Source organism: Drosophila subobscura, chromosome O (assembly GCF_008121235.1).
Source record: "Drosophila subobscura isolate 14011-0131.10 chromosome O, UCBerk_Dsub_1.0, whole genome shotgun sequence".
Lineage (NCBI taxonomy): Eukaryota > Metazoa > Arthropoda > Insecta > Diptera > Drosophilidae > Drosophila > Drosophila subobscura.
In genome coordinates, this window is record NC_048533.1 from 5,913,382 (window position 1) to 5,929,508 (window position 16,127).

Below are 16,127 nucleotides of genomic sequence, written 5' to 3' on the forward strand. Positions count from 1 at the left end.
TAGAAGAATTTAGATAATGTTCTGCTACAAGAACATTTAATAGAAATGATCTAGAAAAAGGTTGAATTGTCCTTGCAGTGGAATTACATTCGCTCATAGATAAACAATATTTTCATTACAACATTAAATCAAACTTTATAGATCCTAGATTTTATGAAATATTCCAGAACAATTTCAGAGTTTAAATGAGTCTCAAAAAGGGGGCCATTTAAAGGTTTGTTTGAAATATTGTAAATGGTTACTTTTTATACGAGGTAAATCATTTCCCAAGCTGTCGTCGATATCTTCGTTGTTGCCTGTCGTCTCTGCCGTCAATTACATTTTTCAATCAGCAAACAACAGCCATAAGAAAACTTTCTTTCCCGTCCTAATTTCCCTGCATTTTAAAGAACTTTCACGCTTTTCCATGTTGCGTGTCTGTTTGTGTATTTGTGGCATGCCGTTCTTTCATGTTGTGCGCTTAATAAAACTCTAAAAAAAAAAGAGAATTCTATTATTTGTTTATTCATTTATACTAACAATTTTGTTGCCTTTTAAGCTTCCGGCTTAATATACCTAAGTTCTCCTAAGTTCCCTTAACATTTTTCGTTTGATCTATGATGTTCATTTTCGACTTTCTGTTACAACTACTAACCAGTAAAAACTCAATCACAAATTTTGCTTAACAAAAAAAAAAGAATGAAAAAAACAGTTCAGCAGCTGCAGCAGCATATACGATATAAAGATATAACTCTAACATAAACAAATGCGCCTATAATCAAGTTATTTTCATAGTTTCACTCGTTCCAAAAATGAATTCATAACCAAAATTAACATATCTCTCTGGATATTTTGCAAAAACCAACAGACGATGGCGAGGATGGTCGTGAGACTGCAATTTCCATTTCCAGCTGCAGTCCACAGCCGCCTGTGGTGCCCGAGGTGCCCGAGGAGCCATTGGTGAAGTCACCACCAGAACCCACTAGGGTAAAGTCTCCGGAGCAGATTATAATGCGTTCACCCGATCCAGTGAACTGGACCGTCCCCTTGGATACGGGCAAGACGTTCACGGTTACCCAGAACGTTAAAGACGGTAGAGTATACAAGCATTTTTTGGTGGAATATCTTTTGAAATTTTTGACTGTTTTCAGGGGAGAGCTATAGCCGACCTCAGAGCGAGATAAAAGCCTCGACTCCGGTGGAGAAACCACCACCGCCACCACAATCGGCACCGCCACAACTAACCGAACAGGCTAAAATGGACGGTAAGCCATTAAGCACGCTTCAATAAAAAAACGCAAAAAAACTTCCATACCAAAAGTATCAGCAAAAACAAAAAAAATAACGAAGTCAACCAACAAAAAATACCATAAAAACCAAACCAAGTCGAATCGCTTTTACAAATATTTATATATCAACTCGTATTTATATATGTATCTGTTTATGTATATGTATGTATCGCTACTCACAAATCATCATCCAAATACCAAAATCGAAATCATCGTTAGCCAAACGTTCAACTTCTTCAAAAACAAAACAAAAAAACACCTGCAAAAATCAAGCCAAAATATCTCAATAAGCGTAAATATAATGCAAAGTTCCGCCTTTCTGTAAACCCCTAAACAAAACCCCAAAAAGTGCAAGCCAATCACATAGCGTATCGAAAAATAAACGTAGATCCTTGCGTAACATAAACACTATTTCCAAAACTATCTCCCCCCCTATCCAAACCTCTCAAACCACTGCCATCCTCAAAGCCTGGAAGTCGTCCAGTCCTACGACCAGTGGAGGCGCTGTCTATGGCAAGACCCTGACGCCCCATGTAGCCCCAGGTGGGGCTGTGCGCCAGCAACAGGCTGTGGATCTGCCTCAGGACCAGGTCATGTCATCGTCCTCGTCAACCGGCACTGCTTCGACGGCTCGCACCACAGCTGCCGAGGTCCTGGAGAAGGCGCGCGACCGTTTCGATCGATTCTGGGGCAGCAGCGCCAGCAAGGAGGAAAGTGTGTAGGCATGAAAAGCATGAAAGTGGAAGCAATTATAATACGTAAAACAGCCTACAACCAAAAATGACATTATGCAATACCTAAACATATATGAATAATACTCTCTTTAATACCCAAAAGCTATGCAAAACCCCACTTTGACTATGCTTGAACTTTTGATTTCATAGCAATTTCATGAAAATGCATGAAAACCTATTAAATTAATTTCTACAAAACACTTTCACTGCCTTTCCCACAACACACATCATACTGTTGTTTTGCATTGAACAAACCAAGAGAACTTTGCAATATTTTGAAAACATCATGAAATCATACAATTAAATATATAAAATGGGACAAACATCACCGCAAAGACCCGTCCAAAAAGTGAGGCCATATTCGCGCAGGAATAAGAAATATATCTCACATTTTTGTAACTTTCATTAATCGAGCAAAAACCAAGCCATATATTTGGGTAATGCATAAAAGGTGATCCACGCTGATCGGTCAAAAACCAAAATAAAAAGTTGATAATAGATTTTGCACATGAATTACAAAGGGAAAAAAAGAAAACATAAGATGATATTAACAATAATTTAAGACACATTTTTGGCTAAAAGAAAAAAGAAAATAAATGGCAAATGATGATTTGAAAAATAAAGAAAACACTCACACAGAAACATACCGAAATACTACAACACACAATGAGAAATAAAGGATAAGATGAGGAACAATGCTTTGGAAAGCTTTGAAACTACTTTGAGACATACGTACATTTCTTATATAACTATAACTATATGTATGTCTTAATAGTCGACAAATATGAAGGATGGAGAAACCTTATCAAATTCATTCAGATTTTGATTAAAAGTTTAGCGCTAATTTATTGAAAACAAATGCTTCCCAAAGGGCCATAGCTTTGAGAAATGATGTTTGATGACTGGGAATTTTGTTAGATTTCGTTTCCTCATGTGTATCTGCCAGAAACGACACCACTTTCCTTCGCGAAACTGGAAATGCTTAAATGTTATACATCTAAAAGAAAAACAAAAAAACCAAAAAAAATAAAAGGTATACCTTTGTAAGCTGAAGTTAAAATTTCATTACCCATAAGTTGTGTGATTAACTTCAGTATTGAGCTTAATTGTTGCTTGTCTATATATTTTTTAATACAAAGCATATACTAATAATAAACTAAAATCACAAAAACTAGAAGAAGAAAATTGAGAAAGACAGTTCAATGGTATTTATTAAACAGTTGAATATTTTGTATATGTTTTTCATAAATGGACCTGTTTGTTAGTTGGAAATGATGAGTTGATTACAGAACCCCTATGAATAGTTACAAAATATTACAAGTTCCCCCACACACCCACAAAAAAATTGTTTATTAATTCTCATTCGATTTGAGTCACTTTAAAATGCATTAGTTAGAGACAAAAGATTAAGAAATCTTAAGGACACGCTCTGGCATTTTCGAAAAAATCCAACATAACCCAAAAAATAAAAGACAGGAACATGCACACTAAAACTGAATAATATTTCCAGTTACAGTTGGATTTAAAGAAAAAACAAGTACACTTGACACTCATTTAGTTTTAAACTATCGTACTTAACAAATTTTAGGCAACTTTAATATGAATCTACTTAAGAACAAACTTGATATATACTCTAGCTTGTTTACCAAGGAAATGAAATGAGAAATAATAAAAAAAACACTGAAACTTAAACAAAATATAACTACTACAAAATCGAAACCAAAGGCGCACCACAAAAAAGGCTTCTTCAAAAACCAATATACATTTTTAGAACTACTTATATGAGGCTCACAATTAAAAATATATTTCCGTTTGAGACATTCCTAAATGAGAACTAAATTTGAATTTCACGCCTCAATGCGCCACAAATTTTACATTAAAAAATCAATCCAAAAACCCATTAAAATTAATACAAAATGAAAAATAGATTGATGATTTTTTTCTGAAATTGTCATAAAAGAAAGGCACACCAAATAGCCTTGATAGAAATGCTAAATAACACGATATAATATAATTATATATGTACTTGGGCGAAGAAGTAACAGAATCATATAACAGAAAACATATATAATAAAAAAAACCAAAAAAAAGAAGTGATGGTAAAAATGATTATAAAACTGTATGAATCAAATAAATGAAAAATGCATATAAACGTTTTACAAAATGGTATTTTAAAGGCGGTAAAAAATATAAAATAATGGAGGATTGATGGTTCCAGCTTCATTATCGCGTGCAGAAAGGACGAAAAGCCTTTTGAGTTTGAAATCCTTGGGGCAGTGTGCGACGGGTTCCTGCCTTGGTTATAGAACGTAGTCCTGCACCAGAGTTGGATAGACATTTACAAATAGTCAACAGGTCTATATCTGGTAATTTAAGGATTCAATTCAGAATTTTTTAGTTTTTATTTAATTAATGGTTAACCGAAAAATAGGCTCTAAACTGCCAAAATAAAACAACTTAATTTTTTTTTTTTTGTTGTGTTTGTTTTTTATTATTGCTGGTATTAAGTTTTTCTTTAAGAAAATGTTCTCTATTATAATTGCTGTATTATTGAGGGTAGGAAATAGTAATATTTAACTGCTTTATGGCTTTACTTTTAACTTTACAATATCATCGGTGTTGTTCTGGTGTTATCTGGGACTGAAAGTATTTTTGCAGTGTCTATATACATTTGCTTGCGGTTTTTTTTTTTTGTTTTCCGGTTTTTGGATTTTTGTGTTTGAGTATCCATTAAATAATTAGACACTTTGTTAGACACATATTGCTGGTAAATGGTTTTCATAGGCATTACCTAATTTTACTGATTGTAGACGAACTATAAGACTTTGGGTTCATTATTGCACTTTATGAACTATTATTTTATATCCTTTTATATTAGTTATTTCGATTTTTCTTTGTTTTGTTACAGGAATATAGAAAGCTGTTATCACAGTATTTTTAAATTAAAATTAAGGAGAAATGATTAGAGTTTGATAATGGGTCCAACTTATTTGTTTTTGCATTCAGAAAATACTAAAAGCCGATCAGACATACATTACAATATGTAAATTATAACTCTTTTCAATTGTATTATGATTGCATTTAATTTTGTTTTTAAGTTTCTTAAAGTTTGATCGAAAATACATGTGTCGAAAAAATGTTTTAAATGTGTTTTTTACATTAGTTTTTTACCTTTAGTTTTTAATTTTAGTTTTAGTTTATTTTCGTATTATATCAAGTGTTCGTTTGTGTTATAGTTTTTTGTTTTAATCTTAATCATGGGTCTGAAATTGATTTTGGTTTTATATAGATTAATCGTAAGCGTAAATAGTTTCACAAATATGTGTCAGAATCATGGGTATTGCTAGTGGTGCATTTTGGGGATACAAGAAATAGAACAAAGACTTTTCTTGAGACTACAACAAATCAATCGAGTTGGTCTGGGCTCATTTATACTTATATATCAAAAAATATAATATTATAGACGTCGCTCAAGTGATCTGTTATACGGAAGAATACTTTGGGGTAATGCCATTTCAAACACTCACTCAATGGGAGGCATCTGAGCAAAACATTTGAAAGGCAACAGTAGGGGGACATTTAGATCTGTGGACTACCTATAACCTATTCATTTTGCAGCTATATATGTATATATATTTTATTTTGGGAATAGAAAGGTTTTAACGCAATGGTTCAAATCGAAGAGGGGGTGACTTATGAAAATATTTAGCACAATTTTGTTCTTAACAATTAAATGTTTCATTTGGTTTGATAAAAGTTGTGTTGTTTTTTTAGTTTCACTTAAAATTAAACAATTAAAAGGTATACCAAAAAGGTTTTATCCGAACACCCATGTCCGTGTTCCCAATGCTAGCTAAATTTCTATACCATATCCTTGTATATAGTACCAAAAATGAATTTGTTTTTTAGGGGGGATTTCCCTGGCAACCGGCACCAGGGAATTGGACCCGCCCAGGGGGGTTCTTACCTAAACTTATAAGCATAAAAAACGTTGCTGGACTTAACAACTAAATTCATTTAAATAAAAAAAGTTAGAGTTGCTTTCGGTTACCACAAAAATGACACTTTTAACAGACTTTTCTTTGTTGCAGCTTCTACGAGAGTAATGGTTCTCGTATATGCCCATAAGGTTAGCATCAGTAGGGGGTAAACATTTAAATTTAGTTTCCAATAACTATATATAGAAGTACAAGTACAATTATATGTATAAGTATATTTAATATAACGATGAGTTTGGTTTTTGATTTTCTTTGGGTTTTCTTTGGATTTTGGATGTGTAAAATTTAAATTGCTTTTAAATTTAGAATCATATTTGTGTGTTAGTCATAAGGTTAGAGCATTATCTAGGGTTCTCTTGGTATCTGGGTTTATCTAGGATTTTATTCAAACTTTATTCAAAAGGTAAGTGTAAGGATTATCTGTGAGGTTCATCTATTTCGATTAAATGTAGGTTTGGGGGCTGAATTTTTAAACACTTAAAAACTTACTGCTCTTTTTGTTGTTAAATATTTGCATGTGCCACTACTTTTAAATTCGTTTAACTGCCAATTAATTTTAAAGTAATCCTTGAATTTGACATGAGTACACATAAAACATCAAAATTACATCCAGTTTTCTTTCATCTGGGGTATAACTTACATTTATAAGAGCAGGAAAAAAGTTAGAATTCTCTTCCAAAAGTATTTTGGTTGAAGAGTTCCTCAGCTATGCCTAAACATGTATAAGAATATCGATAAACGGCATCATTTACGTCTATCGTTTTTCTTATCGTTATCGAAATTTTCGCTCGTTTGTCGCTCTGGTTCCCGCACATGACATTAGCTAAGCTAACCTATAAATTAGTGATTGTTGTATGCATTGGTTGTCCCTCTACAAATATTAACATTCCCATATACTCCGTCAGCACTCCCTATACACTGATACACTCTCTGCTATATCCATATCCATTTACATACATATATCTCATCTCTATCTTCCAACTCTAAGAGCACGTTTCGGAGACTAATTTGCTTTGTACTAGCCGGTTGTACACCTTCACTATTCTTAACTCTCTTAACAACAGGAACCTTTCGTTATATTGCCATTTTTAATTCTCACTTAGGTCCTTGATGGCCTGGAGTATACGTTTTACATGACCCACTTTGACCACCCCCAGATCTTTGAGATCGCGACGACCCAGAGTCAGGAGCTCCTTGCCGCGAATGTCGTTCTTTAGGAAGCTATCCACATACTCGGATAGCTGCATGGTCTCCAACCAAGTGACTACCTCGTTGACACTCCAATTGTTGGCCGCCTCGCGTGTGTTGTTGATGGGAGACTTGAACTGCTGCTGTCCAGCTGTCGATCCAGAGCGTAGGCGCACCCAGAATGGTCTTGACTTGCGGCGACCATCGGGCTGGAGATAAAATGAAAGATTATGATGAATATGTCGAATGAATATCGGCCGAATCTAACCTCTTCATTGGGCGCCAGAACATTAAAGTATGCCCGTAGCTTGCCGTCGATGCACTTTTGCACAGAGCACTTCTTTAGTTCCATTTCCATGTTGGCCAGAGCTGCACTCAGCTTCGTCTCCAGGTCTTCTCTTAGGATTAGACTATGTCCACGATCCCGGAGCAAGGTACAGGCGTCGTCATAGAGCTGTCGCGAGGAATCAATCACCTCTACCAAGTTAGTGCGAAGGGATGGACCCTCGAGGAGCTTTCCCTGCGGATGAATGCTTTCCAAAGCCTCACTGGCGCGACAGGCAACGCAATAGAGATCGTGTTGCAGTGCGGGATGGGAGATGATCAAGAACTTGACCCACTTGACCAGAGAGCTAACGGCCTCAATGAAATTGAGGAGGACATAGCACTCCCGTTCGGAGATCACCTCATCCGTGGAGACTGCGTGCTCAGAAGCGGTAGAGGATGCATCCCTCTGTATTGAGATGCTGTGCTGACGCTGCTTCTCCTGCCAGCTCTTCAGGGAGAGCTCTAGACTCCGATTGCGACACAGCATCTGTACCCGATTCTTGTGCAGGATGCGAATCATGCCGGGAGGCTGCAGCCATGCCTCGCCATCAACTTGAATAGGTATCTCCTCATCGCCCAGGATGTTGATCTGGACGCTTTGGCACTGGGCAATGCGATGGTGCTGCAGATTGATCAGCCGAGAGGCTGCCATTTGCACAGACCCAAAGACAGCGACAACCTCGAGCACACGATCATCAAAGCTGGGGCTGAGAAAGATGTCGTCCTTCTTGGTGTTTCCCCAGAAATTGGTGCCACCCATGAAGCTGGGTATGTTCAAAATAACAATACCCTGCAGTTCTGGAAGGGGAATCCTTTGTCCATCGCACTCCAGCTGCACACGCTGCTCGAGATTCTTGCAGGTCTTCTGGAGCAGCTGCTTGGAGCCAAGGACTCCGTACCACATGTAATTACGAGCACGGGAACGGCATTTCTCTGGATGCTCCTCGCGCTTGTTGTGGAAGTCCAGTGAGATCTTGGCATCGATCCCAATTCCAAAGTAGTTGTTCATTACGCACTTCTCATGGTAGCCGGCCAGGAGGGTCTCATCCGGATCCATCAATGGGCTGACGGCGGCACACAAAGTATCGGCATTGGCCAGCAGACATTTCGAGATGAAGCCACCCCCATTAGCGAGATCTAAAGAGGAGTAAATACAATGAAAAATCTATGCTTTAGGGAGAAAGAAAGGCAGGTTATCCTTACTTGGCCAATTCGGTAGTCGAACCAACGGATTGATGATGGGTAACTTTCTAGTAGACTCCTCTGTGGGAGTCTTCTCTTTGTCCTTACCAGCTTTGTCTTCCTTATCGCCAGCTGCAAAGTGATCGAAGCCGAACAGCGTTGACCCCATGAACAGGCTCGATTTGGAGCCCTTGAGTGTCTGAAGATTGGGCAGAGCTTCGTTCGGCTGCAAGAAAGGGGAAACGATTAAATGGTGGGACCATTGCAGGGCGAAGTATCGAGTACATGTGTCAAAGAGCAACTGGAAAGTCAGCACTAACTACGATACAAAGAAACATGTGGAGTGGATGTGATTTTGAGTGTACAACTCTGTGTGGTGGCTGGTGATTGGTGATTGCTGGGTGAGTGTGCCAGTGTTGTGTGACTTGCAATTACTGTTCGCAGGGTTGGTAAGTACTTTTTGAGAGAGCGTAGAGAGAGAGAGAGAGAGAGAGAGAGGGAGGAGAGCAACAAAGAGTGAGTAACAGAGACAGAGGACATAGCGCACTACTGGAAACAAATAAATTATAAAGTCAAACCAAATCATAGCTGTAGGTTGGATAAGTAGCGGGTAAGCAAAAGCTACTTGTTTTTCGTTGGTTTTTTTGTCTGTCTGCTTAAATGTTAATTAACAGAGTTTGTTTACTCATGTTTAGTTAGTTTGCAACATTACTCAAAAGCGAAACTGACGCAGGTGCTGAGGAAACTGGAACTGGAACAGACGCTTTGTACAGAGGATTTTCACATTTTTCGATTTACCCTTAACAAAAATCATTTATACAAAGTTAGCTGGTGGAAAATGAAGCTGGGATTTAATAAACGGACAACTTGTAAATTTATATAAATTTTTGTTAAGGGTTTTCACAACTCGGTTACACCGAAGTTTAATGATCATTCAATTAGTTTTATAGATCAGTATTTTTTGCTGCATTTGCTGGGAGGATTTACACATCGAACGAACGAAGGAACGCAGAAACGATTGGGGATCAACTTTTGGGAATCCCTTTTACCGGATGTGGGACTGGCTTACCAGAGGTATGAGCGGCCTGATAAGCGCCAGTGTGGCCAGGCGTATATCTGGTTCGGCGACCACAAAGAACCGAACTCTGAACAATCCATAGCCCCGTTTCGTGGCAACCTTTTGGTTTTTCTTCTAAGAAAATGCATTTAGTATTATGTTGCTTTTAAAATTGTTCGTGTTTATATGCATATATAGTACATTATGTGGCTATTTATTAGGTATATATTTTTGTGGACTGTGTGTTCGAAGGTTAAGTATGTTCCAAATCATAATTTATATAATTTTGACTTAATTTTGAAATACGTACCAATTGTTTTTTTGTGCATTTTTTTTGGAAACCCACTGGATGTTTTTTTTTCGATTTTAATTTTGTTGTGGATTTTATATTTACGAGAAACTTAAACGTGTTAACGGTGGCTAAATCAGAATTAATGTGGCAAATCATATTTAATTTGTTCTTAAAATGTATTTTGTGCGATTAACAAAAAGTTTTGGAACCTCTTGTATTGAAAATTGTAGGGGCACAGCTTGTTAAAAAATTGAGAGAATATTTTAAGGAAAGTTTGGAAAACTGAATTAGAGTTTTCCAACGATTAGAAATTATGTTTTCATATCGAGTATTGCTTAAATTTCATATAATCGCACAAAACAAAAATTATAATAATAATAAATAAAAAAATAGAAACGAAACGAAAACAAAACTCGTGTAAAATCCAAACTAAAATCCTGTTGTGATGAATCATTGAATTTGGAAGTCCAGCAGATATAATCACAGAAATCTCTCTCGTGGCTGGTGGTGGTGGTGGCGTTTACTTATAAGTACAATTACCTACAGTCGCGGTTGTTGTTGTTGTTCTTGTTGTTTTAGTGTGTGTTTAGGCTGTATGAGAACTGCACTCTGCACTTGACACCAATTGCTCTCGCCTGACACAGCCATCGATTCACATACTTCAAAACTTGTTTTGCTTTGCCGCGCTTTGCCGACGATGCAGTGCCAATGTAAGTCAAATATGTGGGGTATTTGTGGGGTGGGGGATCGGGGTCGAAGGTCGAGGATGGGGACAATGGGCGGGAGACTTACCTTGAAGAGGCTGCCACAGCTTATCCTGCGACTGGCGGCTGGGGAGCTGCTGAGAAAGCGCGCATGCTCCGGATCCAATGTCAATTGATTGGGACTGAAGCCGGAGTGACGGCGATCTTTGTCCTTGTCGAATTCACGAACAGCCAGACTGCTGGGCGCATGACTCGAGTGCCGACGGATCTCTGAGGCATTCATGGCGCGAACGCCGAGCAACCCCGTGCAGGCCATGGTCAAGCCACCGCCACCGCCACTGCCACAGCCACCAGATGAACTGGCAGACAACATGGCAACGGCAACGGGCTTGATGCAGTCGCCGCGCAACGGTGTCGGCGGTCTGACAACAACACTTATCTGTGGATAGTTGGGATTTACATCATCAAAGGATTCTTTCTTACACGACTCATCAAAAGTAATGCGCTTTACATCTTGTCCATGGCCCGATTTCTTGGTGGGCGATGTCGATTTCATGTTGCTGGTCAAATTGCGCACAGCTGTCACAGAGTCAACATCGTGTATTTCTATTTTAATCGCCGTTTGTGGCGACAATTCATCCTCGCTCGACGGCATCGCCACCACACATTGGGGCGCATTCGTTGGCGTTTGTACTGTGGCAATATCGATGTCGGTGTCTTCTTTATCGTTGGCTGGATTCGGATTCGGATTGTTGCCTTCGTTGCTCCGTTGTTCTTGCATTAGCTGCTGTTGATTGGAGGATTGTTCATTGTTTGTAGTTGGTTTCGGTTTTTTCAGTGAAGTGCGCTTTTTGGGACGCTTTTTGTTTCATTGAGAGAGTAGAGTTGATCGAGGATAGTAGCACAGGAGGCACAGGAGGATTTATATGTTGGTGGTGGTTTTGCAGGATTGTTTATAGTTTGATTTGAGGCAAGTTTCGTTTCAATTACACACGAACAAAAAGAAAAACGGTTGAAGAAAAAAGAAGCAAACGGAGAGCAACAAAGATTTTACCATAAGTGGCCATGTCTGAGTACTTCCGATAACGCCATAGAATAGCTCTACATATACTTAAATACTCTTCATACTCTATTTACAATTAAGCACTAAAGTTCGCACTAAAACCCCCCATGCTAGGATCTAAGACATACCTTGAAGCTCTGACGCGCTATATCGTTACCTTCCACGAACTGAGCCAAACTGCAGTAGCGCGGCGGTTCCCTCATCTTCTGATCATCGCATCGATTGTCTATCTCAAAGACAATGTTCTCGAACCCAAACTGTTGCGGATTGTCATCACTATCCATCCGCGCTAGTCTTGCCATTCTGGGCGGCGAGGAGTTGCGTCTCCTTGGATGCGTTTGCGTGTGGGTCAAGGCGCTCAGCGACTTCTTGCGCGGCGGTTTCGGGGGACCCACGTGCTCCGAGCAGAGAGTGGTGGTGTCATCGGTTATGGTGTCTTGCAGGGCATAAGTTATATCGTGGCCCAGCACGGAGCTGATGTCATCCATGATACTCTCGCCAGGCATGGCCTCCGTTTCATCGCTCGTTTCGGGTGAATCAATATGCGTAAAGTTGCTGGCATCCAGATTCTATTACCGGGTAAGCCAATGAAAGTTGGATATGTGTGTTCATCATGCTCATAGCCATCCCTTACCTGTATAATATCCCCCAAAGTCTGACCAGCATCTTGCTTGTCAAATATCTCCGAGGCCACGCTGCATTCCTCATTGCTAATGGCCAGAGAGGACATCGCTGGCCTCGCCTGCCATCTCATCGGAAGAGGATTGATCCTAGAAAGCAGTTGGGGAAAACAAAGAATGAATATTATTTCGATTGATTCGAATGGAATTCCGCTGGATGATAGCAAACGTACAGTGGTGGTCTGTGCATCGGTATCAATGATTGTTAAACTTGCGCTTGAGTATACATTTTGGGAGTTGGGGGTTACGACAATGTCGGGTACCTGCAGATTACAAGTGTGTACCAGTGCCTGCTTCTCTGTAAGCATGTTGTCCTCTTTTTCCACATCTAAAATACTGCTCTCCTGACTCAACAGCTTCTCCTTCTCTTTTTCCTTTTCCTTTTCCTTTTCCTTCTCTTTATCTTTGGCGTTGTCCATCTCCCGGGTCATGTAATAGGTGCGCTCAAATACCTCTACGGGACGATAGTCAGAGAGGGGGTCCACAAGGGGCTCGCCTGTTATTATGGGCACTCGCAGGAAGTCCACTTTACGATCGGTGGGCGTGTTGTCGCCTCCATCGCTGTTGGGCGAAAGACGATTGCCAGCATCGTCAATGTTGGCCCCGCCACTAAGCGACATGCGCCCCATGCGATAGACTGTCTCCCCATGGGGTCCCTCCTCCATCTCTTGGATAACATCCACGCCTGAGCTCCTTCGACTGTCCGCAAATTGGCGAGGGGCTGGGAGATTGATGCTGTTGAAGAAGCTCTCATCCACCGAATCGCGGCGAGTGTCCGGCAACGGAGAGATGCAGGTCAGGCGAGAGGTCTCCATTGTGGGGGATATAATATTGATGGGTGGGATGATGGGCAATGGTGAGCCACACGGCGTGGAGTCGCCAGATGTATTTGTTGGCAACTTGAGCGCCTCAAAAGGCGTGATCGAAAGCTTACGCTGATAGCGCTTGGGTCGTCCTGGCTCGGAGTGCTCCACCACATTGTAGATGGCCCGCTTCACGCTGTTTGCCCGGCATTGGAGCGCCTCCTTCTCACTGGATCGCAAGGAGCGACTGTTGCGGCGTTCCTTCGAGTTGATTTGATCCTTTTCGGTCTTTTCGATTGATATGTTTGGGTTACTTGAAATCAAATTGGATCAAATTAACGAAGTGAAAGAATTAACCAAATTAAATGGACTTACAGTAAGGATGGATTGGCGCCCGGGGTGGATTGTATACTTCGGGCTATGAGGCTCCTTATGGTTGCTATCAAATCATCACCACTATGGGCACCCATCTCCTCCTCCTGCAGGGCATCCAGTAACATATTCAACTTTTGCTTCAGGATATCGCATTTGACGCTCAATTGTTCGTCCTCCTTGTGATGCTCTGAAATGCGGGATACCAGATCGTCGACGGTGTCGCAAAGGTTTCGTGTCGAAGTGATCAGCGTCTGGGTATCATTCGTATCGACAATGAAGCGCAGATGGTGATTCGCCGAGGTAACCATACCAGTGAGCATGGCCTCCTGTTCCGTGGTGATCGACATTTTGGGTATCTTTGGGACTGCAATGGCCTTCTCGAAGACCATAATGCTCCAGCGATCCAGCATTTTGGTGCTGGCAGATTCATAGCGTTCCAGAATCTGCGGCAAGTGGGTGTCATCGTCGCAGCTGGAGCCCCAGCCCAAAACTCTTGCCAGATCGTTGCCAGTCCCCAACGGCATTACAGCCACTTGGCATTGTTTCTACAGAGAACAGTTTAGGGATGATTTTCTTTCGAGGATAAAGTATTTTTTGGGGGACTCACATGCATGTTGAAACGATCGATTTCGCTTAAGACCCAACCCACGGAGCCATCGCCCGAGCACACCAGAATGCGAAACATCTCAAAATGACGAAAAAGTCGCAAGCCAAGACTGGGACCCGTGGAGATCAGATCAAAGACCTGAGCGGGATTGAGAAGCTGCTTGAAGCGTCGCAGGAACTTGACGCCCTGATTGTCGCCGGACTTGGAGTTGACAAAGACGAGGAGGGGCGAGAAGTTGCCCCTGGGGCTGGCCACATCCCAGGCATCATCGGTGCTGATCGAATGCACACTGGTCGGCGGGACCACGGATAGCTTGGCCGGTCCAATGGGACAGGCCACCGCCATCTGTGGTCGACAGGCCACATGGCATGTGGCCCGGCACCAGAGGCACCTCCAATCCTGCAGTCGCAACACCGAGCCGCATGTCTTCTTGCATACGGCACACACGGCGGACACTGGCAGATTCCCCTCCATCCACTGATGCGGCATAATGATGCCATCGGCCTGCTCAATGATGTCCTTGCCGACACTCGCCAGCGTTGTCCACTTGCAGTTCGCAATCGATTTTGCCGCACACCGCTTATGCACCTTACACTTGCACACCTCACAGCTGAGGCCGTGTGATGTGACCCCGGATAGGGCATCTCTGCACACATTGCAGTAGGTGGGTCGCGCATGCGACGTGGCATACCAGTGATGGTGATTCGACAGGATGTCATGTTGTTCGATGAGAAAGCTGTCGCCACGCGGACGCTGCGGGGCCGTGGCCGTCTTCAGAGAGCCCAGCCAGTCCTCCATTTCACGTCTGGATTCGGCGCAGAGCACCAGAGAACGAGTGGGTGTGATTATCTGTAAGAGAACATCTGATTAGTGACTGTAGAATCATATTATAAATAAAAGTAGATGTAAATGTAAATGATTTCTGTGTTGCTTCATAAGGATGGTCCTCTTATTATGGCATTGGGTTAAGGACAATTCAAATATTTAACAGTGCTAATTTGCACTTAACATGCAACTGAAACTGGAATACATCCTCGTACTCGTGCTCGTGCTCGTAAGGTACATAAACGATACCACACATGGTGTGGATACTTTGGATGGGGCCAGCTTATTAGTTGTGTAATCAAATGAGGGTTTATTAGTGTAGTTTCAGAGGAGGAGCGCTCATTAATATGCTAATGCTGTATTCCTGTTAAAGGATAATGCGCAGACAGCCAGAAAGGCAGAGACATACACGAATTCCAGTGCCAAGCCCCTAAGTAGGACAAACCGCTGTATAAGCCCATTCAAGTGTCCATAACATAACCAAAGCCCCACCCAACCCACAAACACGAGATTCGCAAGCATAATTAATATATCCAACCTTCGACCTTCAAAGGCGGGATGGAGGGAACCTTAGCTCCGAGGGTTACCTTAGCGGATTATGATGGGGTTGTTCTCTGCACAGAATTTATGACGTACATGTCCTTCCGATGGCCATATCCTTGCATACCATACACAACACCGATATTTTCATTAGTTATATTTTCCTCTTTACTCTCTCGCACAGTTATCGCATTTTGCGGTCAAGTTTGTTGGATAATAAGGTATTTTATTGACTTAATGGACTTCTGCTAGCTCGGCTGTCTAGACACGGTTAACTTATGGCTGTGTTTTTTTCTTTACCCATTAATTTCAGCTTTAATTAGGTTTCGTAATTAAGTTTATCCTTTTTTCGTTTGAGAGAGGAAGAGACAAAAAGGTTTTAAATATTTAGAGGATGTGCTCTTTGAACCGACACAACAACACACATGGCATGGCACCACAGAATACTGGTATTGCCGCTTCCAGTTGCAGTTGACTTAACCAA

The 16,127-nt window shown here is 41.0% G+C and overlaps 2 protein-coding genes across 13 annotated transcripts in view; one reads left to right on the forward strand and one right to left on the reverse strand.

Annotated features, from left to right (window-relative positions):
* LOC117898952 (serine/arginine repetitive matrix protein 1) overlaps positions 1-3,674 on the forward strand; it is a 31,297-nt gene extending 27,623 nt beyond the window's left edge. For 8 of the 12 annotated variants that reach the window (XM_034808679.1, XM_034808685.1, XM_034808681.1 and 5 more), the window contains 3 exons: positions 848-1,072; positions 1,131-1,244; positions 1,737-2,791. In XM_034808679.1, coding sequence (XP_034664570.1) covers positions 848-1,072; positions 1,131-1,244; positions 1,737-1,990 — 593 coding nt within the window. In that variant the 3' untranslated portion in view covers positions 1,991-2,791. Of the gene's footprint in view, positions 1-847; positions 1,073-1,130; positions 1,313-1,736; positions 2,792-3,639 lie in introns of those variants that run through there. The other 4 variants (XM_034808683.1, XM_034808690.1, XM_034808691.1 and 1 more) reach the window with 2 other exon arrangements.
* Positions 3,675-5,250: 1,576 nt separating this feature from the next.
* Positions 5,251-16,127, reverse strand: part of LOC117897105 (diacylglycerol kinase eta) — a 44,797-nt gene continuing 33,920 nt past the window's right edge. Inside the window, 11 exon segments of the mRNA XM_034805750.1 lie at positions 5,251-7,397; positions 7,457-8,652; positions 8,719-8,923; positions 9,767-9,889; positions 10,839-11,537; positions 11,942-12,382; positions 12,448-12,531; positions 12,533-12,583; positions 12,667-13,609; positions 13,672-14,216; positions 14,279-15,127. Of these exon segments, the coding sequence (XP_034661641.1) occupies positions 7,089-7,397; positions 7,457-8,652; positions 8,719-8,923; positions 9,767-9,889; positions 10,839-11,537; positions 11,942-12,382; positions 12,448-12,531; positions 12,533-12,583; positions 12,667-13,609; positions 13,672-14,216; positions 14,279-15,127 (5,445 nt within the window). The 3' untranslated portion in view covers positions 5,251-7,088.